Source organism: Lepidochelys olivacea, assembly GCF_965140295.1.
Source record: "Lepidochelys olivacea isolate rLepOli2 genome assembly, chromosome: 5".
Taxonomy (NCBI): domain Eukaryota; kingdom Metazoa; phylum Chordata; order Testudines; family Cheloniidae; genus Lepidochelys; species Lepidochelys olivacea.
The window spans coordinates 39061089-39086700 of NC_140415.1; the positions used below are offsets into that span (position 1 = coordinate 39061089).

General features: G+C 43.9%; 1 protein-coding gene across 2 annotated transcripts in view; it reads right to left on the reverse strand.

Moving 5' to 3' along the window:
- The window catches only part of DEPDC1B (DEP domain containing 1B), a 61734-nt gene that overhangs the window by 16672 nt on the left and 19450 nt on the right, over positions 1–25612 (reverse strand). For both annotated transcript variants that reach the window (XM_084629661.1, XM_084629660.1), the window contains 4 exons: positions 20233–20368; positions 8832–8959; positions 7157–7287; positions 5958–6005 (listed from right to left, as the gene is read on the reverse strand). In XM_084629661.1, the coding sequence (XP_084485787.1) occupies positions 5958–6005; positions 7157–7287; positions 8832–8959; positions 20233–20368 (443 nt within the window). The remainder of the gene's footprint in view (positions 1–5957; positions 6006–7156; positions 7288–8831; positions 8960–20232; positions 20369–25612) is intronic.

Below are 25612 nucleotides of genomic sequence, written 5' to 3' on the forward strand. Positions count from 1 at the left end.
CCCATACAGTTCTTACTGCCCTTAAAATGAGTCCACTCCTTGCTATTTACTGCTCTACACCAGGGGTTCTCAACATTTTTTTTTCTGAGGTGCTCCCAACATGCTATAAAAAACTCCATGGCCCTCCTGTGCCACAACAACTAGTTTTCTGCATATAAAAGCCAGGACTGACATTAGGGGGTATTGCCTGAGGCCCCCAGGAAGCTAAGTTGCTCAGGCTTCTTCTTCAGCCCCATGCGGTGGGACTTCAGCTTTCTGCCCTGGGCCCTAGTGAGTCTAACACTGGCCCTGCCTGGCAGACGCCTGCTCGCGGCCCTCCAGGGAGCCTCAGACACTGCTCTACACAATACCTTCTTTTAATCAAAGTATTACTCTCAAGTTTTACATCCCTTGGTTGAAATGCACTAGTACTAGAATGCTAGGCAATGAGAGATGAATGTTTGAAGTTGTTACTTAATTAGGTTTCGGATAGTATAAGCATTTATCTCCAAATACATGTTCATAGGAATATGAACCAGATGGCCAGTGCAGCTGCGGCCCTGTAAAAATCTCCCATGTATCTGCTCTATGCCAACAGGATAGAGCTCTCCCGTTGACATAATTAAACCACCTCCAGCAAGCAGTGGTCACTATGTTGGCAGGAGACACTCTCCTGTCACACCGTGTTCTTCGGTGTAACTTATGTCGCTCGGTGTGTGTTTTTTTTCACTCCTCTGAGCAACATAAGTTATACCGGCAAAAGTGCTGGTGTAGACATAGCTTACTAAGATCATTCTGGAATTGAAGGAAAGAGCAAGACATTAATCAGTATTATCTAACTGCAACTGATATGATTTTTATTTTCAAAATAAATTCATTAATAGCTGTTACCTATGTAAACGCACTCAGTAATTTCAGACACAAAAGTTAAAGCAGAGTTAATATTTGTACCTCTGCTGTGGTTTCCTCTCCCAGGCTTTTGCTGAGGACATATGCAGTTTCTGTCTGAACTTTCAGGTGCTACTACAGCCAACTAACTGAAATGGAGGGGGAAAAAATATCAGATTTAAGAAACAAAAACCCAAAAGTTGATATTTTCTTCACTAAATTTAGTTGGCTGTAGTAGTGCTTCTTGAACATACAAACAGGGACTGCTTATGACAGACTTCTGCAAAACTATGAGATTCAAAATGGCTTCTTAGTCTTTGCTAGGAAAAGGAACCACATCAGAGATAAAAATACCAATTCTGCTTTTAACTTTTTTTATGAAGGTACTGAAACATCTAGATGGGTAATATTCAAACACATAGCAAAAATATTTTACTACAATAGGTAACATTCCCTGCTTTAAGATTCAATGTTTTGTTACTCTCCACAGCTAGAAACACTTTAGCCATCAGTACACACACATTCAAAGCAGCAGACTTTTCTAAGCCTTAGTTCTCAAACAGTGAATTGATAGACATTTATTTGATCCTTGATGGGTTACAACGACTATGTAATTACCACAGCTGTCACTACATTTGACCCTTGGACATATGTCATTCATATGAACGGTCAGCATCCTACATACTATTCATTTCAAAGCACCACTCTCAAAACAAGCTATTCTGCTTTCAAAAAAATATATATGAAAAAGGAAATGGCCCAACTTGATTATCATGCACATTGTGTGGAGAGTTGTCACTTTGGATGGGCTATCACCAGCAGGAGAGTGAATTTGTGTGGGGGGGTGGAGGGTGAGAAAACCTGGATTTGTGCTGGAAATGGCCCAACCTGATGATCACTTTAGATAAGCTATTACCAGCAGGACAGTGGGGTGGGAGGAGGTATTGTTTCATATTCTCTGTGTATATATAAAGTCTGCTGCAGTTTCCACAGTATGCATCCGATGAAGTGAGCTGTAGCTCACGAAAGCTCATGCTCAAATAAATTGGTTAGTCTCTAAGGTGCCACAAGTACTCCTTTTCTTTTTGCGAATACAGACTAACACGGCTGTTACTCTGCAACCTGTCATAAAAAAGATGGTCACCAAACTTCATGTATGGATTATAGACAGAGCTATAAAGCCATCCTGTAGCTCAGGTTGCCTAACACTTATCATAATTAAGGGTCTACCAAATTCATGGTCACGAAAATCACATCTCTGACCGTGAAATTTGGTCTCCCCTGTGAAATCCCAGCTCTGAAGGCAGAGTGTACAGCAGCGGCTGCTTGCCAGGCACCCAGCTCTGAAGGCAGCTCTGCCACCACCAGCAGTACAGAAGTAAGGGTGGCAATATCATAACATGCCACCCTTACCTCTGCACTGCTGCGGGCGGCGGCGCTGCCTTAAGAGCTGGGCACCTAGCCAGCAGCCACTGCTCTCCCACTGCCCATCTTCAGGCAGCCAGCAGCAGCGCAGAAGAGTAGCATGGTATGGTATTGCCACCCTTACTTCTGCGCTGCTGTTGCTGCTGGAGGCAGTGCTGCCTTCGGAGCTGGGCACCTACCCAGAGCTGCCGCTCTCCAACCGCCCAGCTCTGAAGGCAGCACAGAAGTTTCCATCTATGCCACTTTCTCTATTTATGCACCCTTTTAAAAAAAAACTTCCACAGTCCCACACACCGCTTTTTAGTTTCTGCCATCTCTCTGGAAGCAGCATGGATCCTGCAGAGCTCAGTGCAGTTAAAATGACCTTTGTTACTACAGGACACATGATTCTCCTGTCTTTGCAGAACTTGAATGAATACTACAACAACCGAGTATGCAATGAAGAAAATATGGAGATGTTCAAACACAACAATAACTGGATGCCGATGACCACAGTAAATAAAATGCCAGGTTGCTGACGGCATTCATGGAGCAGTTCCTCACATTGAATCGCTGCTTCTGAGACCAAGAAATGAGCACTGATTAGTGGAATCACATTGTAATGCAGGTTTGGGATGCAAAAGGCCACATTCCTGGATCTGCATGCTAAGCTCACTCCAGACCTCCACCGCAGGGACACCAAAATGAGAGCTGCGTTGACAGTGGAGAAGCAAAAGGTGATCACATTCTGGAAGCTTCCAATGCCAGATTGCTATCAGTCACAGGTCAATCGGTTTGGAGTTGGAAAATCCACACTGGAGGCTGTTGTCATCCAAGTGTATAGAGCTATGAAGTGTACGCTGCTGACAGGACTGTGACTTTCACAAATGTGCAGGAAATGGTAGATAAGATTTGCAGCTGTGGGGTTCTCAAACTGTGATGGGGCAATAGATGGCACACAAAGCCCTATTCTGGCATGAGCCCACCTTGCCAGCAAGCACATCAACAGAAAAGGATACCGTTTCTGTGGTTGTACAAAGACAAGTGAATCACCACGGACACTTATGTGATATCAATGTGAGCTGATCAGGGAAGGCACATGATGCTCACATCGCTAAGAATACAGAACTTTTCCAAAAGCTGCAAGCAGAGACATTCTTCCCTAGTAAGCACATTCACATTAGCAATGTTGAAATGTCAATAGTGATTCTGGGGGACCCAGTCTACTCCTTGCTTTCCTGTCTCATGAAGCCATACAAAGAATACCATGATAGCACCAGAGAAAGATTCAACAACCAGCTCAGCTAATGCAGAATGGCTATTGAATGTGCCTTTGGTAGACTGAAGGGTCAGTGGCATTGTTTACTCACTAGATTGGATCTCAGCAAGAGAAACATGATCAGCAGTATAGCTGCATGTTGAATACTGCTGCGAAGTGAAGGGGGGAGAGCTACCGCAAGGATGGAGGGGAGAGATGGACAAGCTGTCTGCAGAATTTGAATAGCCAGACACAAGGGTTATTAGAAGAGCCAACAGCTATACATCTGAGGGAGGCTTTAAAAAAACATTTTGTCAGCCACAATATAGAGTTGCGTGACACTTTTATGAAATAGTCTGTCTTGTAACGAAGCTTAAATACTGGTTGGTTATCGCCTCCCATTATCAAATTCTATAATGCGTCTATAATGCTTGGTATAAGCTAATATACAGTAAGTTTCCAAAAACAAAACTTTATTGTGTGCAAAAAACAGGCAACAAAATTAAAGTGCAAACATATAAGGTGCAAACCTTTAAGCAATGCTAACAGGATGAACCATACTTTAAAACCCCCAGTAAAAAAAACACAAGTAAACAATGAACATTTATGTTCATATACAAAAAAATTTCAGCATAAAGTATTGTGGCTGATCCTGGGATTTTCACAGTTGGTATATAGCTATGGTTCTCCTTGTTGTCTGCCGGCATGGAGTAGTAGGGGATAAGGATGTACACCATGCTGTCATCTTTTATGTTGGGTGTGATGGGAGCACCAACCATGATTTTGGAAAGGCTACTGAATACTGGATCTTTGGGCACATAGGTCAATAATGCTTTGCAACATCTGAGTTTGTTACCTGAACAAACCCATGATGTCCTGGTGCATTTCCAAATGCACTTCTCAGTCCTTTTTCCTCTCCTGCAACAATGGCTCTCTCCATTCTCAGTCCTTCTCCATGGTCAGGTCATAAGGCTCCTCCAAGCCGTGTTCATGGTCAGAGGCCACAGAGGAAGGGAGGATCTCACAGCACATACCCTTTCTTATTTGCTTCTCTAGCTTCCTGATACGGCTCAGATGTTCAGCTGGCAGAAAGGGGCTACCTAAAAAGAGTGGCTGTGAGGCAGGGATCTCCCTCACGTTCTTTGCAGTGAAGACTGATGCAAAGAATTCATTTAGCTTCTCTGCAATGGCTTTGTCTCCTTGATTGTCCAGTGGCTGCTCTAACTGTTTGGCAGGCTTCAGCTCCTGATGTCCTTAAAGCATTTTTTGCCATTAGCTTTTCTGTCTTTTGCTAGTTGTTCTTCAAATTCTTTTTTGGCCTGCCTAATTATAGTTTTACACTTGACTTGCCAGAGTTTATGCTATTTTCCTTAGTAGGATTTGACTTCCAATTTTTAAAGGATGCCTTTTGGTCTCTAACCACTCTTTTCTCTATTGTTTAGCCATGGAGCTTTTTTCTTTTCTTTTTGGTACTCATATTGTTTATTTGTTTGTTTTGATTTGGAGCATATATTTTCTTTTAGCCTCTTTTATGGTGTTTTTAAATAATTTCCATGCAGCTTACAGGCATTTCACTCTTGTGACTGTTCCCTTTAATTTCGAATTAACTAGCTTCTTCATTTTTGTGTAGTTCCCCCTTTTTTCTAAAGTTAAATGCTAGAGTGCTGGATTTCTTTGGCATTTTCCACCCTACAAGTATGTTAAATTTAATTACATTATGGTCACTATTACTGAGCGGTTCTACTACATTCACCTCTTGGACCAGAGGCTGTGCTCCAGTTAGGACCAAAACAAGAATTGCCTCTTCCCTTGTGGGTTCTAGGACTCGCTGCTCCAAGAAGCAGTCATTAACAGTGTCTAGAAATTTTATCTCTGCATCCCATCCTGACATGATATATACTCAGCCAATATAGGGATAGCTGAAATCCCCCATTATTATTGCGATTTCTGTTTCTGTAGCCTCCCTATTCTCCCTGAGCATTTCACAATCACCATCACGGTCAGTTTTGTTTGTTTTGAGGGTTTTTGTAACTTAATTTATTTTCACTCTAACTGCTGCTTTAATTTACATGGGGCTAAGCCATCCATAAATAACATGGTTCTTGAATATCAATATGCATAAACACCTGCTATAATAAAACTACATTTTTATAGCCACATGCCTACAAAAAGGTCATTGGACCATTTTACAGAGATTTGTCACAAATGAAAGCTAAATAGTTAAAAGCAAAACAGCTTCATATACTCCAGGAAATATGTTGCTTTGGCAAGAGTATTTACCAGATGACCCTAAAGATCTTTTCCATCTCTACTTTCTAGGATATGAATCAGAGGACATAATTCTGACCCTTTAAATAAAAAGGATTCGGTGAAGTGAGATAGGAGTTACTTCAATTTTGTTTTTATTAGAATTTGGTGATATACTTACAATTTGCTAGACACTTCATTGCTGACAGTACCCAGTGAGGTAGCTCTTCTTCTCAGAAAGGAGGTTGTGGAGAAGAGATGAGAATTTAAAACAGTTAACAGTCTGGCATAATACAAGAGAAGTTCAAAATCTTTCAGTAAATGTGGTTTAGATTACAGTTCTCCAACACCTTAAAATACTGCCAGTTGGGCTACTCCAAGGATACACTCTATCTTACATGCCACTGGCCAAATTTTATACTACTCCAATTTTATGGAGAAACATAGCAGTAAAGTAGTTTATGAAACAGTGGCAAACATCTAAATTTCAACTGAGACATTTCCCCTAGTACATATATAAAAATATATATTTTTAACAGTAATTTTAAAATATAAGGTTTGGCTGGAGTTTTCAGTCAAAAACAGGGAAATTGTGGAAGATTTAAGAATATACTGTCTTGATGCTTCAGAGACATTATAAGAATGTCAGAATGGCTATACTGGGTCAGACCAAAGGTCCATCTAGCCCAGTATCCTGTCTTCCAACAGTGGCCAGTGCCAGGTACTTCAGAGGGAAACCCAAGTTCTGTAGGGGGCTGATATGACAGTAGGAAAAGGCATAAACTCCTCTGACACCTAGAGTGAAGGGAGGAGAAGGATGAAGGAGCCCTGACCTTGTGTTAGTGAGAAAATCTTCCACCTTCACTCTCAAGTACCTTTGCATCTTGAAACCTTGAACTGCCTGTGGGTGGATCAGGGCAAAAAACAAAAACTGATTCACACTGGTAGGACTCTTCAAAGGCCATTAGTGGCTGACTTAAGCCTGGTCAACACTAGAAAAGATATACCAGTATAAAGACACTAGTTAGGGTTGTCTTTTTAATCAATATATTTATACTGGTATAAGCCCTAGCGTGGATGTAGTTACACTGATATAAAGGTGCCTTATATCAACATAGCCTATTTCGCTTCCTGAACTGGAATAATCAATACTAGTATAAGCACTTTTCTACAGGTATAAATGTGTCCACACTAGGGGAGGGATTTCCACTTTAATAATACAGGTGTAGTTAAAGGAAAAAACTTTCCAGTGTAGACAAGTCTTAAAAGACCCCAAGACAGCCAACAATACAGCCTTAAAAGAAAAAAAAAATAATTTAAAAGAACTATAATCAACATAGGAAGGCTTAAAAACATAATAAAAATCTCCAGCCCACTCACTTGTTTTGTCTTCCAAAATGACGATGCCCTGTTTATTGACATTGTACACATTGTGGATGATATGCTTTGGGTTCACAAGCTTTGTATCCAATACTTCATCCAGAGAATCCAGGCCCAAATCTTTTTGCAAGCTGTTAAAATAAATAAATAGTTTACATCATCTATATTAAAAAACAAACTGGGAACAATTCACTTGTTTAAATTAATTCCTTTCTGTTTGTTTTTGTCATCTTTGGGGTGTGGAAGCTTGAGGCAGTTTCAAGAACGTTATTTGATCATTAATATTTTCATGCTACACATTTCATTGATGTATATCCAGTTCATCTCATAAAAATAACATGCCATTTTAACAGTTTACACTATAAACATTATTGGTTAGGTTCCACCTGTGTTGTCAAACAGCCAGTGTATTTTTTAACCAGAGGAAAAAAATTATATATATATAAAATTCATACACACACACAAAATAGACAGCCCCCTACATTGTGCAGGATATTAATGTTGGATTGCCTATAATAATAATAGAATATAGATTAATAGATTACAAGGTCAGAAGGGACAATTGTGATCATCTAGTCTGAACTCCTATCTAACAAAGGCCATAGAACATCTCCAGAATCATTCCTTTTGAACTAGAGCACAAGTCCCCAAACTGTGAAGTGCACCCCCCTAGGGGGGTGCTAAGGAATGTTTAGGGGGCACAGCTGGGGACCGGGTCAGCCCCCACAGAGGGCAGGGAGGGAGCGCCATCCAGCTTTGCTCCTGGCCCCGCACCTGGGGCCCGGCCCCCAGCCCCAGCCCCCTTACCTCTGTCCAACCCCAGCTGCCCCCCATCCCCTTGGCCCCGGATCCTGTGGGGCAGAGGGCGCAGACAGGTGTAAGTGGGGTGCACGGTAAAAAGTTTGGGGACTACTGAACTAGAACGTATCATTTTAAAAAGACAAATCAAATACTGATTTTAACATAGCCAGTGATAGAGAATCCATCACAACCCTTGATAAACTGTTCCAATGATTAATTACCCTCATTGTTAAAATTTTACAGCTTATTTCTATATGTAGGAAGCTTGTAGAATTTTTTTCACCCAGCTGATCAGATCTTCCATTTCCTATGTCCTCAAACTAAACATTTGGGGGAGGGATAGCTCAATGGTTTGAGCATTGGCCTGCTAAACCCAGGGTTGTGAGTTCAGTCCTTGAGGGGACCATTTAGAGATCTGAGGCAAAAATTGGGGATTGGTCCTGCTTTGAGCAGGGGGTTGGGCTAGATGACCTCTTGAGGTCCTTTCTAACCCTGATATTCTATGATTGCACTTTTTATTAGTGATTTTTAGGATTTCATGTTCCCGGAAGAGCTGTTTGAATTTTACCATCGTGGAAAGAGAAGTGAGGAGAAAGATTTCACCACACTACACAACACAAACACATACAGAAAAATTTGCTATATAGTATCATAGAAAGAGGAATTGTTAAAACTGCTAAATACAAAAGAGATTATTCACAAATCACAGGCTGATAGTCAAATAATAAGCAAGTCTAATTAGTTTAGCAAGTATACACCTAATGGCAGTATAGCAGTAAAGAATGGGCGAAATTATGAGAGGTAGCAGAGAAGGTGAGACTGTTGCCCACTATACACATTAGCGTAAAGGTGGAGGACTCACAAACACACTTACTGTGATAGCGTCATGGATTTCCATATCTCTTCTATATTTGCCTGTGTTAACTCTTGGCGGTGCACAAGTCTGCAAGCTGGTACTTCTCCTATTGCTATACTGTGACGTTTGAACCACATTTCAGAATTCTGGATTACAAAAGAAAAAAAAAAAAAGAGCACATTCCTTCACCTACCAATTTTTTCAATGATAAAATAGTATAGCACTTACACAGTGTAGCATGCTTCCTCTTCCAAGCACTTTATGAACAATAACAAATGCTCGTAAAATCCATGAGCAGTAAGTATTATTTAGATTTTATAGATGGGAAGCATCTTTGCCTCAGTTAAGTGATTTGTCCAAAGCTGCAGAAGGAGCCCATGTCAGAGCAGTGCTTGCGGTCCCAGTTCAGAGCACCCTCCTGCACCCCAAACTCCTCATCCCCAGCCCCACCCCAGAGCCCATATCCCCAGCTGGAGCCCTCACCTCCCTGCTCCCGCACCCCAGCCCGGAGCCCCCTCCCGTACCCTGAACTCCTCATTTCTGGCCCAACCCCTGAGCCTGGACCCCTAATCAGAGCCCTCACTCCCTCTCACACTCCAACCCAAATTTTGTGAGCATTCATGGCCCGCCATACAATTTCTATTCCCAGATGTGGCCCTCGGGACAAAAAGTTTTCCCATCCCTTCTCTAGCATGTAAGTCACTCCCAAATTTGTCTGTGTGTGCTGCAGCCAGCCAGCCATAACTTGGCTTTTACCAGCCTCAAAGACTACCACGGGATTACCCCCACCACACTCCCAGATTTCCCCCCAGAAACCTATGTCCTGTACTATCCATCCTCTCCTGGACAGTACAAATATATTGAGCCCGTTATTCCATTAAGGGAATAATATGCACACAACTTGTTACCCCAAATAGAGTTGCCCAGCCCCTTCAACTTGAACTCACTGGTCAGGATCCCTCCCCACAGAATCCAATGGCTACTTGTTCTGTCTCTTCAGATGCAGTGAAGGTAATGGGTGGGGGGAGGGATGTCTGTCCCTTCTTTTTATAGTTTCAGTCCCCCAATTGAAAACATTTACAGCTGAGACCAAGGAGACAAAGAATCTAGGGGGAATGATATTAGCTACTGGTTTTTTTCACCTGCTTGAACTTCCTTTGTTTTCCCTCCCTGCTTGATGATGCTGTTTAGTACTTAAACGTAAATTAAGGCAAGTGCAAATTCCTTCCTTTGTTTAGGACAGACCTAACTTCTGCCTAGGAAAGCTGCGGGGTTTGGAACATCCATTAATAACATACAGGGGGATCTTATAACTTCACATACAACGTGGCCACACATATTTTACCAGGACAATACTGACCAGCAAACTATGAGTTTTCAAATGATACTTTACAAAGCATACTTTGTACAAAGATTATTACAATCATGTGTAAGGTTTATTCGATCATACATTTGCATTTAACAACAGCCTCTACCCTTTAAGAATTCCCAAAGAACAACCAGGTGAGAGAGTCATTCTCAGGTCTTATGTACACGGTACTAGCAAAGCACACTAGAGGGGTATGACTTGTGAAGCATTTGAATGTGTTTCAAACAGGACTATGTTAAAGCAAACTTGGTACCTTTTAGAGCAGGCCAGCAGGGTCTACATGGGGCAGCCCCTCTGATGCATTTTGCCATGCTGTGTAGACCAGTTCATGGTCTTCATCTTGCTTGGCTCTGTGCACGCTGATGCAATTTAAGTAGCAAGTCCTAGCAGGTGTAATGCAGACAGAAAACGAATGCAAATAGGTAAAACTGAGGAGACTCAGCAAAGCTAGTTCTTCACAAAAACTAGGATGCCAATAGTCATTTCTATCCTGACTGAAAGAATAGAACTGAAGCAGCAGAGAATGAAAGACTGTATGACCACCACACAGAGGTCACACTTTGAACCCAAGTGAAACAGTATGCACTGGTGGGAGTGTCAGGATACTGTATATTAATAATCAAAGCTAGCATGAAGGGAACAAATAGCAACTTTTCTTAATTACTAGGAGTTTTTCCTTTTTAGCCTAAAAGATGACAACTGCGTTGTATGGAGTGGTCTTTATTTTCACAGGTCTGGGCGGACGATTGACCTAAGACAGCTGCAGCAGCACAGGAGCCAGCAAACAGAGCTGTAAACAGGGGAGTTTGAGTGGGAGTTGGCAAGAGGAGTTTGTGGGGGGGGAAGACTAAGAGAGCCAGGCAGAGGAACAAACAGGGTAGTGAAGGGAGTGTGTGGTGGTCTGGCAGTGGTTTGGTGCTCGTTGGGGGTTTGTTTTGCTCTGGGTGGTGGTGTTTTGGTTTGGTTTGTGTTTCCTGAACTAACAGGACTTAGATGAGAAGGCTGTGACAGATACAGAGGCAGCAGTGGAAAACAAAATGAAGATGACTGCATGTGGAAGCTGCGGCATGTACATGATCCTGGAGGGGGTACCTAAAAAGAGTTTCATCTGCCACCTGATAGAGCTGATGGAAGAAAAGATCCGAGGATTGGAGAGGCAGGTGGAAACTCTGGTTGAGTTTAGAAGGGGGTTCGAGCGGATGATGAAGCAAAGACATGAGGAGGCTGAAGTGAAAAACTCAGATTTGCAGATGGAAGCAGGACCAAAGAACGCTGAGGAGAGACTGCTGGGAGGCATATGACTAAGAGAACCAGGCAGCGGAAAAGACGGGCTAGTGAAGGAGAAATAGAGCTCAGGAACAGGTTTGCGGAGCTGGAAAATGAAGAAGGGGCACAGTAGGTGGTCACTGAAGGTGAGAGGGCAAGGAAGAAGAGAAGAGCAGCTAGTCCTAAAGGAAGAGGGGAGGAGTCAATGGAGATAACACCAAATATGAGCCCCAGGAGGATACAGCATGGGTTGCAGAGGATTGCAAGGGACAATAGGAATCGAGAGGACTTGCAGCCAGAGGGAACAGGGGATAGACCGAAGAATCGCACCATCACCAGGAAAAGGCAGGTCTACATGATTGGAGACTCCTTACTTAGAAGGATAGACAGGCCTGTAACAAGAGCGGATCCAGAGAACAGAAGGGTGTGCTGTCTGCTGGGTGCCAAGATATGGGATGTGGACCTGAGGCTGAAGAGGATCCGAACGGGAGTGGGAAAGAATCCACTGATTGTCCTTCATGTGGGAACAATATGATACGGCTAGATTCTCGCTGGAAGTATCAAGGGAGAGTATGCCAGACTGGGGAAGACGCTTAAGGAAATCGAGGCTCAGGTGATCTTCAGTGGGACTCTGCCTGTTCCTAGAGAAGGGCAACAAAGGTGTGACAAGATTATGATGATCAACAGATGGCTCAGGCAGTGTGCTATAAGGAGGGCTTTGGGGTGTATGGCCACTGGGAAGCATTCATGGACAGAGGACTGTTCTCTCGGGATGGACTTCATCTGAGCAGGGAGGGAAATAGACTTCTAGGATGGAGGCTGGCACAACTGATTAAGAGAGCTTTAAACTAGGAATTTGCGGGAGATGGTTGGGAGATGTCCAGGTAATCTCCACGCCGGATTTTAGCATTGAGAGGGAAGAAAACGAAGTAAGAAAGGATACAGCCGTGGGTAGGAGAATGGACATAAGGAGGAAGGGTAGTGTAGATACCAGTCTAATAGGTGATACTGGCGGTAGAATGTCTGTGCCTAATCGGGTAAAGAACGTGAGCGAGGCCAAACAGCAAAAATTAAGATGTTTGTACACGAATGTGAGGAGCCTAGGTAACAAAATGGAGGAACGAGAGCTATTGGTGCCAGAAGTGAAACGAGATATAAGGATAACAGAAACATGGTGGAATAGGAGTCATGACTGGAGTACAGGTATTGAAGGGTATGTGCTGTTTAGGAAAGACAGAAATAAAGGCAAAGGTGGTGGAGTTGCATTGTATATCAATGATGAGGTAGACTGTAAAGAAATAAGAAGTGATGGAATGGATACAAAAAATCACATTGGGGAAAAAAGCTACTAGAGCATCCCCTAGGATAGTGCTTGGGGTGTGCTATAGACCACCGGGATTCAATTTGGATAAGGATAGAGACCTCTTTAATGTTTTCAATGAAGTAAATACTAATGGGAATTGTGTGATCATGGGAGACTTTACCTTCCCAGATATAGACTGGAGGAAAAGTGCTAGTAATAATAATAGGGCTCAGATTTTCCTGGATGCGATAGCTGATGGATTCCTTCACCAAGTAGTTGCTGAACCAACAAGAGGGGATGCCATTTTAGATTTGCGTTTGGTGAGTAGTGAGGACCTCATAGAAGAAATGGTTGTAGAGGACAACCTTGGTTCGAGTGATCATGAGCTAATTCAGTTCAAACTAAATGGAAGGATAAACAAAAATAGATCTGTGACTATGGTTTTTTATTTCAAAAGGGCTAACTTTAAAAAATTAAGGAACTTAGTTAGAGAAGTGGATTGGACTGAAGATTTGTGGCTCTAAAGGTAGAGGACGCCTTGGATTACTTTAAATCAAAGCTGCAGAAGCTATCAGAAGCCTGCATCCCAAGAAAGGGGAAAAAATTCATAGGCAGGAGTTGTAGACCAAGCTGGATGAGCAAGCATCTCAGAGAGGTGATTAAGAAAAAGCAGAAAGCCTACGAGGCGTGGAAGATGAGGGGGATCAGCAAGGAAAGCTACCTTATTGAGGTCAGAATATGTAGGGATAAAGTGAAAAAGGCAAAAAGCCATGTACATTTGGACCTTGCAAAGGGAATTAAAAGCAATAGTAAAAGGTTTTATAGCCATATAAATAAGAAGAATACAAAGAAAGAGGAAGTGGGACCGCTAAACACTAAGGATGGAGTGGAGGTTAAGGATAATCTAGGCATGGCCTAATATTTAACAAATACTTTACCTCAGTCTTTAACGAGGCTAATGAGGAGTTTAGGGATAATAGTAGGACGACAAATGGGAATGAGGATATGCAGGTAGATATTACCACATCCAAACTCGAACAGCTTAATGGGACTAAATCAGGGGGCCCAGATAATCTTCCTCCAAGAATATTAAAGGAACTGGCACATGAAATTGCAAGCCCATTAGCAAGAATCTGTAAACTCAGGGGTTGTGCCGTATGACTGGAGAATTGCTAACATAGTTCCTATTTTTAAGAAAGGGAAAAAAAGTGATTCAGGTAACTACAGGCCTGTTAGTTTGACATCTGTAGTATGCAAGGTCTTGGAAAAAATTTTGAAGGAGAAAGTAGTTAAGGACATTGAGGTCAATGGCAATTGAGACAAAATACAACATGGTTTTACAAAAGGTAGATCGTACCAAACCAACCTCATCTCTTTCTTTGAGAAGGAAACAGATTTTTTAGACAAAAGAAATGCAGTGGATCTAATTTACCTTGATTTCAGTAAGGCACTTGATATGGTTCCACATGGGGAATTATTAGCTAAACTGGAAAAGATAGGGATCAATATGAAAATTGAAAGGTGGATAAGGAATTGGTTAAAGGGGAGACTACAATGGGTCCGACTGAAAGGTGAACTGTCAGGCTGGAGGGAGGTTACTAGTGGAGTTCCTCAGGGATCGGTTTTGGGACCAATCTTATTTAATCTTTTTATTACTGACCTTGGCACAAAAAGTGGGAATGTGCTAATAAAGTTTGCGGATGACACGAAGCTGGGAGGCATTGCCAATATAGAGAGATATCATACAGGAAGATTTGGATGACCTTGTAAACTGGAGTAATAGTAATAGGATGAAATTTAATAGTGAAAAGTGCAAGGTCATGCATTTACGGATTAATAACAAGAATTTTTGTTATAAACTGGGGATGCATCACTTGCAGGTAACAGAGGAAGAGAAGGACCTCGAGTATTGGTTGATCACAGGATGACTATGAGCTGCCATGTGATATGGCTGTGAAAAAAGCTAATGCGTTCTTCGGATGAATCAGGCGAGGTATTTCCAGTAGAGATAAGGTGCTGTTTGTACCGTTAGACAAGGCACTGGTGAGACCTCATTGTTAGGATATAGATATTCAGGCCTGTCTGTAAAGGCCTATACCCTAAGAATTTAGGTGTATTCTTATCACTTTAGCTAGTTATAGAGGTATAAGAGAAAGAATCAAAATCACTGTCTGCCGGTGTAAGGTCCTTCTCTTACTGTGACAGTCTGAGGCCCTGTGCTTCGGCTAAGATCTTTGGCTAAGCAACAGAAGCAGCCATAAGCTGGGAAGCGACCGGTCACATCCTCACATTCCAAACTAGTCATATTGAAATAAGGTGCTATTGGGCTGTTAGGAATACAATCCTGTCCTGATAATGCTTATCGCCTCCAGAGAAAGGGAAGTGCCTAGAAAATGTAAAAGGAAACTTAGTTTGATAGCATCCTGTCTGGCAAGAACTCACTTATCAATAGCTGGGATGTGAAATACTCACTTCTGTATTGTTTTGCCATTATAGCTCCCACTTTGCTATTGCTTATTTGAATGGTCTCTGTCTGGTTCTGTGATTGTTTCTGCCTGCTGTATAATTAATTTTGCTGGATGTAAACTAATTAAGATGGTGGGATATAATTGGTTACATAATCATGTTACAGTATGTCAGGATTGGTTAGTTAAATTTCAGGAAAATGATTGGTTAAGGTATAGCTAAGCAGAACTCAAGTTTTACTATATAGTCTGCAGTCAATCAGGAAGTGGGTGGGTGTGTGAAATGGGAACAGGGAATGGGGGTTGGGAAATTGGAATCATGTTTAGCTAAGGGCCGGAATGGGAACAGGGACACAGGTAAGGCTCTGTGGTGTCAGAGCTGGGAAGAGGGACACTAAGGAAGGAAACTTGAATCATGCTTGCTGGAAGTTCACCCCAATAAACATCAAATTGTTTGCACCTTTGGACTTTGGGTATTGTGGCTCTCTGTTCCTGCGAGAAGGACCAGGGAAGTAAGTGGGTGAAGGAATAAGCCCCCTAACACTCACCTGGAATATTGTGTGCAGTTCTGGTCTCCCATGTTTAAGAAGGATAAATTCAAACTGGAACAAGCACAGAGAAGGGCTACTAGGATGATCTGAGGAATGGAAAACCTGTCTTATGAAAGGAGACTCAAAGAGCTTGGCTTGTTTAGCCTAACCAAAAGAAGGCTGTGGGGAGATATGATTGCTCTCTATAAATATATCAGAGGGATAAATACCAGGGAGGGAGAGGAATTATTTAAGCTCAGTACCAATGTCGACACAAGAACAAATGGATATAAACTGGACATTGGGAAGTTTAGACTTGAAATTAGATGAAGGTTTCTAACCATCAGAGGAGTGAAGTTCTGGAACAGCCTTCCAAGGGTAGAAGTGGAGGCAAAAGACCTATCTGGCTTCAAGACTAAGCTTGATAAGTTTATGGAGGGGATGGTATGACGGGATAGCCTAATTTTGGCAATTAATTGATCTTTGACTATTAACAGTAAATATGCCCAATGGCTTGTGATGGGACACTAGATAGGGTGGGATCTGAGTTCAAAGAATTCTTTCCTGGGTGTCTGGTTGTTGAGTCTTGCCCACATGCTCAGGGTTTAGCTGATCACCATATTTGGGGTTAGGAAAGAATTTTCCTCCAGGGCAGATTGGCAGAGGCCCTGGGGGTTTTTCGCCTTCCTCTGCAGTGTGGGGCACAGGTCACTTACTGGAGCCATTGGCCATTATCTTTGAAAACTCATGGCGATCAGGAGAGGTCCCGGACGACTGGAAAAAGGCTAATGTAGTGCCCATCTTTAAAAAAGAGAAGGAGGAGGGTCCTGGGAACTACAGGCCAGTCAGCCTCACCTCAGTCCCTGGAAAAATCATGGAGCAGGTCCTCAAGGAATCAATTCTGAAGCACTTGGAGGAGAGGAAAGTGATCAGGAACAGTCAGCATGGATTCACCAAGGGAAAGTCATGCCTGACTAATCTAATTGCCTTCTATGGCGAGATAACTGGCTCTGTGGATGAGGGGAAAGTGGTGGACATGTTGTTCCTTGACTTTAGCAAAGCTTTTGACACTGTCTCCCACAGTATTCTTGCCAGCAAGTTAAAGAAGTATGGGCTGGATGAATGGACTATAAGGTGGATGGAAAGCTGGCTAGATAGTCGGGCTCAACGGGTAGTGATCAATGGCTCCATGTCTAGTTGGCAGCCGGTATCAAGTGGAGCGCCCCAAGGGTCGGTCCTGGAGCCGGTTTTGTTCAATATCTTCATAAATGATCTGGAGAATGGTGTGGATTGCACCCTCAGCAAGTTTGCGGATGATACTAAACTGGGAGGAGAGGTAGATACGCTGGAGGGTAGGGATAGGATACAGAGGGACCTAGACAAATTGGAGGATTGGGCCAAAAGAAATGTGATGAGGTTCAACAAGGACAAGTGCAGAGTCCTGCACTTAGGACAGAAGAATCCCATGCACCACTACAGACTGGGGACCGAATGGCTCGGCAGCAGTTCTGCAGAAAAGGACCTAGGGGTTACAGTGGACGAGAAGTTTGATATGAGTCAACAGTGTGCCCTTGTTGCCAAGAAGGCCAATGGCATTTTGGGATGTATACGTAGGGGCACTGCCAGCAGATCGAGGGACGTGATCGTTCCCCTCTATTCGACACTGGTGAGGCCTCATCTGGAGTACTGTGTCCAGTTTTGGGCCCCACACTACAAGAAGGATGTGGAAAAATTGGAAAGAATCCAGCGGAGGGCAACAAAAATGATGAGGGGACTGGAACACATGAGTTATGAGGAGAGGCTGAGGGAACTGGGGATGTTTAGTCTACGGAAGAGAAGAATGAGGGGGGATTTGATAGCTGCTTTCAACTACCTGAAAGGGGGTTCCAAAGAGGATGGATCTAGACTGTTCTCAGTGGTGGCAGATGACAGAACAAGGAGTAATGGTCTCAAGTTGCAGTGGGGGAGATTTAGGTTGGATTAGGAAAAGCTTTTTCACTAGGAGGGTGGTGAAACACTGGAATGGGTTACCTAGGAAGGTGGTGAAATCTCCTTCCTTAGAGGTTTTCAAGGTCAGGCTTGACAAAGCCCTGGCTGGGATGATTTAACTGGGAATTGGTCCTGCTTCGAGCAGGGGGTTGGACTAGATGACCTTCTGGGGTCCCTTCCAACCCTGATATTCTATGATTCTATGATTCTCTGTACCTTAAAGTCTTTAAACCACGAGTTGAAGACTTCAGTAGCTCAGACATAGGTCAGGGGTTTGTTACAGGAGTGGGTGGGTGAGATTCTGTGGCCTGTGTTGTGCAGGAGGCCAGAGCAGACGATCATAATGGTCCCTTCTGACCTTAAAGTCTATGAGTCTCACATAGTTCAGTAATGAATGAGTTTATCTGATTAGGTACATCAGAGGGTGATGCTGCATGCACTGACCTTGCTAATCTGCCACCCTCCCTGCTTCACAATACATCTCCCACCCACTACAGAAGTTCCAAATGGATGTGCCTTTTCCTCTTGTGCCTCAAGATTTTTTTGGTAGTTCTTTAAAAAGGAATTAAACTGAAGATGCTATCATCCTGTCACTGCATTCAAGAGCAACTGGCATGCCTGTCCTGTCTTTCTTTAAGGAACAGGCTGATATAGCTTGTTTCATTGATATTAGCTTATTTGAGTGACTGCTGACATTTGAAGGGGAATGAGGAGCAGAACTTGAAAAGTTGGCAGTCCTACTCTGCATAAATCCAAAAACTGTAACCAAGTTAAGCCATGTTACTGACTAACAGCAGAAGGAACTCCCTCTAGCCCCTGATTAGAAGAATGGTGAGTAAAAAACATGGCCTCAATAGCATGGGTTAAGGTATTATTTCTCAAAATGAAAGGTGCACCCTAATGGAAGAAAGGCAGTAGGTAGGGCAGCGGACTGGGGGGGGAGGAGGCAGGGTGCAGCAGTGTGTGCATAGACCTCTCAATGGCTCTCCACCGTCTTAAAGATTAATTTTATATTATATATATATATATATATATATATAAAAATAAAAAAAAGGTGTAGCTATAAATGGTTACAAAGAAAACCTTCGAAGGATAAGTCTACACTGCAGCTGGGAGGTTTAATTCCCAGCTCGGGAAGATTTACAGACACTAGTTCTGCTCAAGCTAGCATGCCAAAAATAGCCGTGTGGCCACAGCAGCTCAGGCTAGCCACCCAAGTACATACCTAGGATCTCAAGCAGGGCTGTGCTTGGGCAGCTACTCCTCCCCCACTTCTTTACTGTCCCGCCAGAGGACATGGTGTGGTGTGGCCTGGCCCTGACCTTCCTCACCCTTTGTCAGAGCTGGCTGGGTCTCCCGGGCCCTCTCCTGTCCCTGGGAGAATGAGGACCAAAGAGCGTGCAGCCTCCAGCCCAGCCAGTCTGGGCGCTCTGCTCACTGCGAGCTGGGCTACGTGTAGTCCAGTGGCCCCTAGTGGCGGCCAGAAATTCTGCGAGGAAAACAGGCAATTCTGCATTCCACAGTGGTGCAGAATTCCTCCATGAGTAACATTTATTGTGAGCAACTATGTGGAATCCATAAAAACTGTAGCTTTATAAGAGTTTTAAAAAACCAGTACGGTCGCGCAACCTTCAAGTGAAACAATCATGCGATACAATTCCAACAAAATGACCATTTTATCCTGGAATGAAGCAAATTTGTTGTTGTTTTACAATACATTAGCACATTAGTTAAATGTCAAATATATAGATTCATACATTCCAAGGCCAGAAGAGACCATTGTGTCCTGTATAACACAGGCCATAGAACATCCACAAAATAATTCCTAGCTTATCATTTAGAAAAAAATCTACTCTTTATTTTAAAATTGTCAGTGATAGATAATCCACCATGACCCTTGGTAAATTGTTAAAATGGTTAATTACTCTCACTATTAAAAATGTATGCCATATTTCCAGTCTGAATTTGTCCAGTTTCAATGTCCAGCCATTAGATCGTGTTGTACCTTTCTCTGCTAGACTGCAGAGCCCATTATTAACTATTTGTTTCTGATGTAGATACTTATGGACTCACCCTTCTTTGTTAAGCTAAAAGATTGAGCTCTTTAAGTCTATCACTATAAGGCATGTTTTCTACTCCTTTAATCATTCTTGTAGCTCTTCTCTGAACCCTCTCAAATTTATGAATTTATCCTTTAAATTATGTACTTGGTAAATTCTGTAATGTAATTTGTGAACATAAAAATAATCAAATGAGAAAGCAACCCATTTGAGAGAGAAAATCAAAACAACCAATGAATTATAATTAAAAATGAAAGAACAATGACTTCCTTTAAGCAAAAACTCAACATAACAAAAATCTATTTCTTTCAATTTTTCTACAGCCAAACACTATACATCAAAAAAGAAAAGATCGTTAGTTTATTTTATCCCTTCCCATTACCTATTTTCCCTTCAGAATATCAAATATTTTAGAAACTGGAAACAAGAAATCTTACCATCATGAAAGGCTTCACTGGGATGTGTTCTTGGGAAGTGCCTGCTTCAGGAACATTCCAGTCTGGAAATTTAATTACTTCCTTTCTATATGGAGGCCTTGTTGGATATGGTTTCAGTGGTGAGGAAGGAGGAAACCTAAATAACATTAAAGATAACACTTCAAAAAAAAAAAAAGCTTCTAAATATTGTGCAATTTTATATTTACTATTTTCAACCTGTGTCTTTCTACATTACTTGATATGTGGGTGCACATATATACATCTAGTATGTCTGAATACTTCTCCACATTAGGAGATGTTGATCCTGCTAGGAAAGGTTTAAGTGGATTCTGCTTTCTTACTGAATCAGGTGGGTTGTCACTCATTTGCACCTCTTAGATTACATCTTCACTGAAGAGATAATTTGGGCTCCTTGGATGTTATCCCTCAGATCCTTCTCATTCACATACAGAACACTTTCTCTCTAGGTTAGTGATTCTTTCATCACGAGCTAGCTGGCTATCTGAGGCTATAGCAGGGGTTCTCAAACTGGGGGTCAAGACCCCTCAGGCGGTTACAAGGTTCTTACCTGGATAGTCGCGAGCTGTTAGCCTCCACCCAAACCCCGCTTTGCCTCCAGCATTTATAATGGTGTTAAATATATAAAAAAAAAAAACATTTTTAATTGATGGGAGGGTTGTACTCAGAGGCTTGCTATGTGAAAGGGGTCACCAGTAAAAAATGTTTGAGAATCACTGGTCTATAATCTAAAACCCAAGTAAAGATTTCACGTGAGCTGGTAACCCATTCCCTTTGCAGTGAGAACACAACGCAAGTCATTTGAATGCTGACAGTCCTCCAATGATTTCCCAAATCCCTCTCTGTGTTCCCAGAAGGAAAGACAAGTTTTTCCACAATTCACTGGGAAACAATCAATCATACAGCAGTACAAAAAACCATGGATTATGTTCCCACTGATACACACAGTTCAACGAAGCACCAGTCAGAACATGGTAACTCAAGTGTGACCTTGCAGTGGCTGCTCACACCTGAGCTAGGGTAACCCAGGTGCTCAGATGCAGCTGCTGATCACCTAAGTTCCCTCTAAGCTGCACAGCTGTGCAGCAGCCTACTAAGCACTGTGCAGGCACTCAGGGCTGCAGTGGGGAGAGATGTCGCGGCGGGGAGAGGCGCCCCTCCTCCGGCCCCAACCCAGCCTGGCCAGTACCAGGTTTATGATGGTGCCAGGCCCACGCTCAGCAGGGGCCCCACTGGCCTGGCCCTCCACTTCACTTGTGCTGTGGCCCTGAGGCCGCAGCGCTGACTCCTCTCCTCTCCTCTCCGGCCCCTCTCATGCACTCCTCTAGGACTGCCAGCCGGGGAAGCGTGGCCCCTCCCCTGGCCCCAACCCAGCCCAGAACTGCCACAGATGGAGAAGAGGCACCCCCACCCAGCCCCAGCCCAAACCTGCTGCGAACAGGGAAAAGGCGCCCCAACTCAGCCGAACCCCGGACCTGCCACATCCAGAGGAGAGGCGCCTATCCCATGGCCCCAGCCCCGGAGCTGCTGCAGCAGAGAGAGGTGCCTCTCCCCTCCAGCCCAGGTGCTGCTGTGGTGGGAGAGAAAGCTAGGGGGAGTCCTCTCTCCCTGCTGTAGCCCCAGGTACACCAACCCCTCAACCCCAGCCCTACCCCAGAGCCCTCACCCCCTCCTGCACCCCAACCCTCTGCCTCAGCCCTGAGCCCCCTCTCACACTCCGAACCCCTCAGTCCCACCCCTGCCTCATAAATTTTGTTATGTGCACGAATATGGAGGTGATGTGGAGCCACGTCCAGCCCTTCAGACATTTTAATCTGGCCCTCAAACTCCTGCCAGGATCTGTGCTATGCTGTGGCTCCACACAGCTCGCAGAAGCAGCGGCATGTCCCCCTTCCGGCTCTTATGCATAGGGTCAGACAAGGGGCTCTGCAGCTCCCATTGGTTGGGAACCATGGCCGATGGGAGCTGCAGTGGTAGTGCCTGTGGACGGGGCAGTGTGCAGAGCCACCTGGCTGCACCTCCGCAACGGAACTGATGAGGGGACATGCCGCTGCTTCTGGGAGCTGCTTGAGGTAAACACTGCCTGGAGCCTGCACCCCGACCCCCTGCCTTGGATTCCCCTCCCTCCCTCTAAACCCCTTGGTCCCAGCCCAGAGCACCCTCCTGTACCCCCAACGCCTCATTCCCAGCCCCACCCCAGAGCTTGTACCGCCAGCCAGAGCCCTCACCCCACCTCCATACCCCAACCACCTGCCCCAGCCAGGAGCCCCCTCCCACACCCTGAACTCCTCATTTCTGGCCCCACCCCAGAGCCTGCACCCCCAGCTAGAGCCCTCAGCCTCTCAACCCCCAATTTCATAAGCATTCATGGCCCACCATACAATTTCCAAACCCAGATGTGGCCCTCGGGCCAAAATGTTTGCCCACCCCTGCTATAGTGTATGCACTTTGTTTTACGGCAGCTTGGGAAAGGTTCCTGCCTGTCCAGTCTTGATGTGTTTTACTTTCAAAAACCAAATAAAAATGTATTATTTTTCTTTAATCAAGTCAACTGTATGATTTACCGCTTGTGTCACAATCATACAACTGAACAATGAGCTACTCATAACATCTGGAAATCTGAATTTTAAAAAGGCTTGTTACAGTAATGATTAAATAAATCAAATCTTAAAACATGAAATTCATGTAAAAAGAGAGAAGAGCCTAGGAGGTAAGACTAGTTCTCTGTGGAGGGCTTTCTCCTGAAGGTAGAAGAGCTGGAGAAACTTGAAGTGTTCAGGAAGAAAGTCTAGATTCCAACTCCTTCTGGGTAAGCAGAAGGAAAGCTGTAGCTAATACGAAAAAGCGATCCAATAATTGTGAACTGTGATGTGGTATAAACAAATCCCACACTGGGCAATACAGGGTTAATGAGCTAATATGGGTTTAGGTAGCCCCATCCCACCACACCTGTAAGAAATGTCAGATTTGGAGGAACTTAAAAGGGAAAGACATAGTATTGTTGGTGGCAGACCAGAAAGGAGAGCAGAACCCCAGTCTCCAGCTCCTGGAGAGAGGGTTGACTGAAGGCAAGAGCTTTTCAGATGACCACTGCCCAGCAGCACCACCCTGGAAGAAGAGAGGGCTTGATGCTGATCCACCTACTTGAGGGGACTATTTTCCCTATATTAATCTATGGGACCACAGCTTAACAGGAACATGTTTAGTAAGGTGCTCTTTCTTCAGGCTGTGGGATTATTCATTTGTGTTTCTTTTTTGTGTTCATTGACAACCCTGGAAGGAGGCAGACTGTCTAGAGCTCAGCCAGAGGCCAAGTCCCTTACGACTAGACTAGTGTGATGGAATGCCCAGCACTGCAGAACAGTGGCCTTGGTGAGTGCATGGGGACTAAATTAGCTGTTACCACTCAAGAAAGAGATCTTGGAGTCATTGTGGATAGTTCTCTGAAAACATCACTCAATGAGCAGCGGTAGTCAAAAAGCAAACAGAATGTTCGGAATTATTAAGAAAGGGATATAGATAATAGGACAGAAAATATCATGTTACCTCTATATAAATCCATGGTACGTCCACATCTTGAATACTGTGTGCAGATGTGGTCGCCCCATCTCAAAAAAGATATATTGGAATTGGAAAAGGTTCAGAAAAGGGCAACAAAAGTGATTAGGGGTATGGAACAGCTGCCATTTGAGGAGAGATTAATAAGATTGGGACTTTTCAGCTTGGAAAAGAGATGACTAAGGGGGGATAGGATTGAGGTCTATAAAATCATGACTGGTGTGGAGAAAATAAATAAGGAAGTGTTATTTACACTCCTTCTCATAACACAAGAACTAGGGGTCACCAAATGAAATGAATAGGCAGCAGGTTTAAAACAAATAAAAGGAAGTATTTCTTCACTCAGCACACAGTCAACCTGTGGAACTCCTTGCCAGAGGATGTTGTGAAGGCCAACACTATAACAGGGTTCAAAAAAGAACTAGACAAATTCATGGAGGATAGATCCATCAATGGCTACTTGCCAGGCTGGGCAGGGATGATGTCCCTAGCCTCTGTTTGCCAGAAGCTGGGAATGGACGACAGATCACTTGAGGATTACCTGTTCTGTTCATTCCCTCTGGGGTACCTGGCATTGGCCACTGTCGGAAGAGAGGATAGTGGGCTAGAGGGACCTTTGGTTTGACCCACTATTGCCGTTCTTATGATCCTGGTAGTGGGGCTGGCCTATCCCACTATCTTGGGACAAATTTGGGAGTACTCTCAGAGGTAGTGGGTGGAGTTAATATGGGCCTAGAGCCCCCAGAAGGGCTAACTCAATAGTCCCTAGGAAGTGGGGACTCAATCCCCTAGCCAGTGTAGGTGAGGAACTGGACCCTGGAAGAATGTGTCCAGCCAATGTGAGGGATAATAGGCTTGAACCCAGGCCTACGGGTCCCCAGGCAGTGCTCAGCACATGGACACCACCAAGCAGCTCACCTGAACAACTAGAGAAGGGAGCTAGCTCACAAAAGGACCCACCCTCAAAGTTCCTCACTGGAAAAAACATCCAGCACCACCAATTAGCTGGAAAGCTCTATTTAAACCGTGAAGAGTCACAGGAAGTTGTCCAAGCAACTACAGGAATCCCTGGCTGGCTGCTACTATAGACTCTGCCTACTTACATGATTCCTGAGCCCTGCCTTCCCGCCTCTCTGGCTGTTCCTGGTTCTTGTCCTCCTTAACCCAGACTCCTGTGTATTCCTGGTACCTGCCTCACTCCAGGTCCCTGCTCCCACATCCTACCCTCCTACTCTCTGGTGGTTCCAGAGAGGATGGTTCTAGACTATTCTCAGTGGTAGAAGAGGACAGGACAAGGAGTAATGGTCTCAAGTTGCAGTGGGGGAGGTTTAGGTTGGATATTAGGAAAAACTTTTTCACTAGGAGGGTGGTGAAACACTGGAATGCGTTACCTAGGGAGGTAGTAGAATCTCCTTCCTTAGAAGTTTTTAAGGTCAGGCTTGACAAAGCCCTGGCTGGGATGATGTAGTTGGGGATTGGTCCTGCTTTGAGCAGGGGGTTGGACTAGATGACCTCCTGAGGTCCCTTCCAACCCTGATATTCTATGATTCTATACCCAACACTTTGACCCCTAGCTTGACATCTGACTCTGTCTCTCATCTTTGGCTTGGAACCTAACTAACCATTAAGCCTCACCACCCATGCACAGTCCCTACAACCAAGGGGAAGCTCCCCCAGAAGTGCCAGCTAACAAGGAACTTAGGCCTGTCTCCTACAGGAGGGGGACATTTTAACTAGAGTGACAGAAATTTTCCCCAAAATTCACTACCCACTCCTCCAACTGATCAAACATTTTCATTGATTT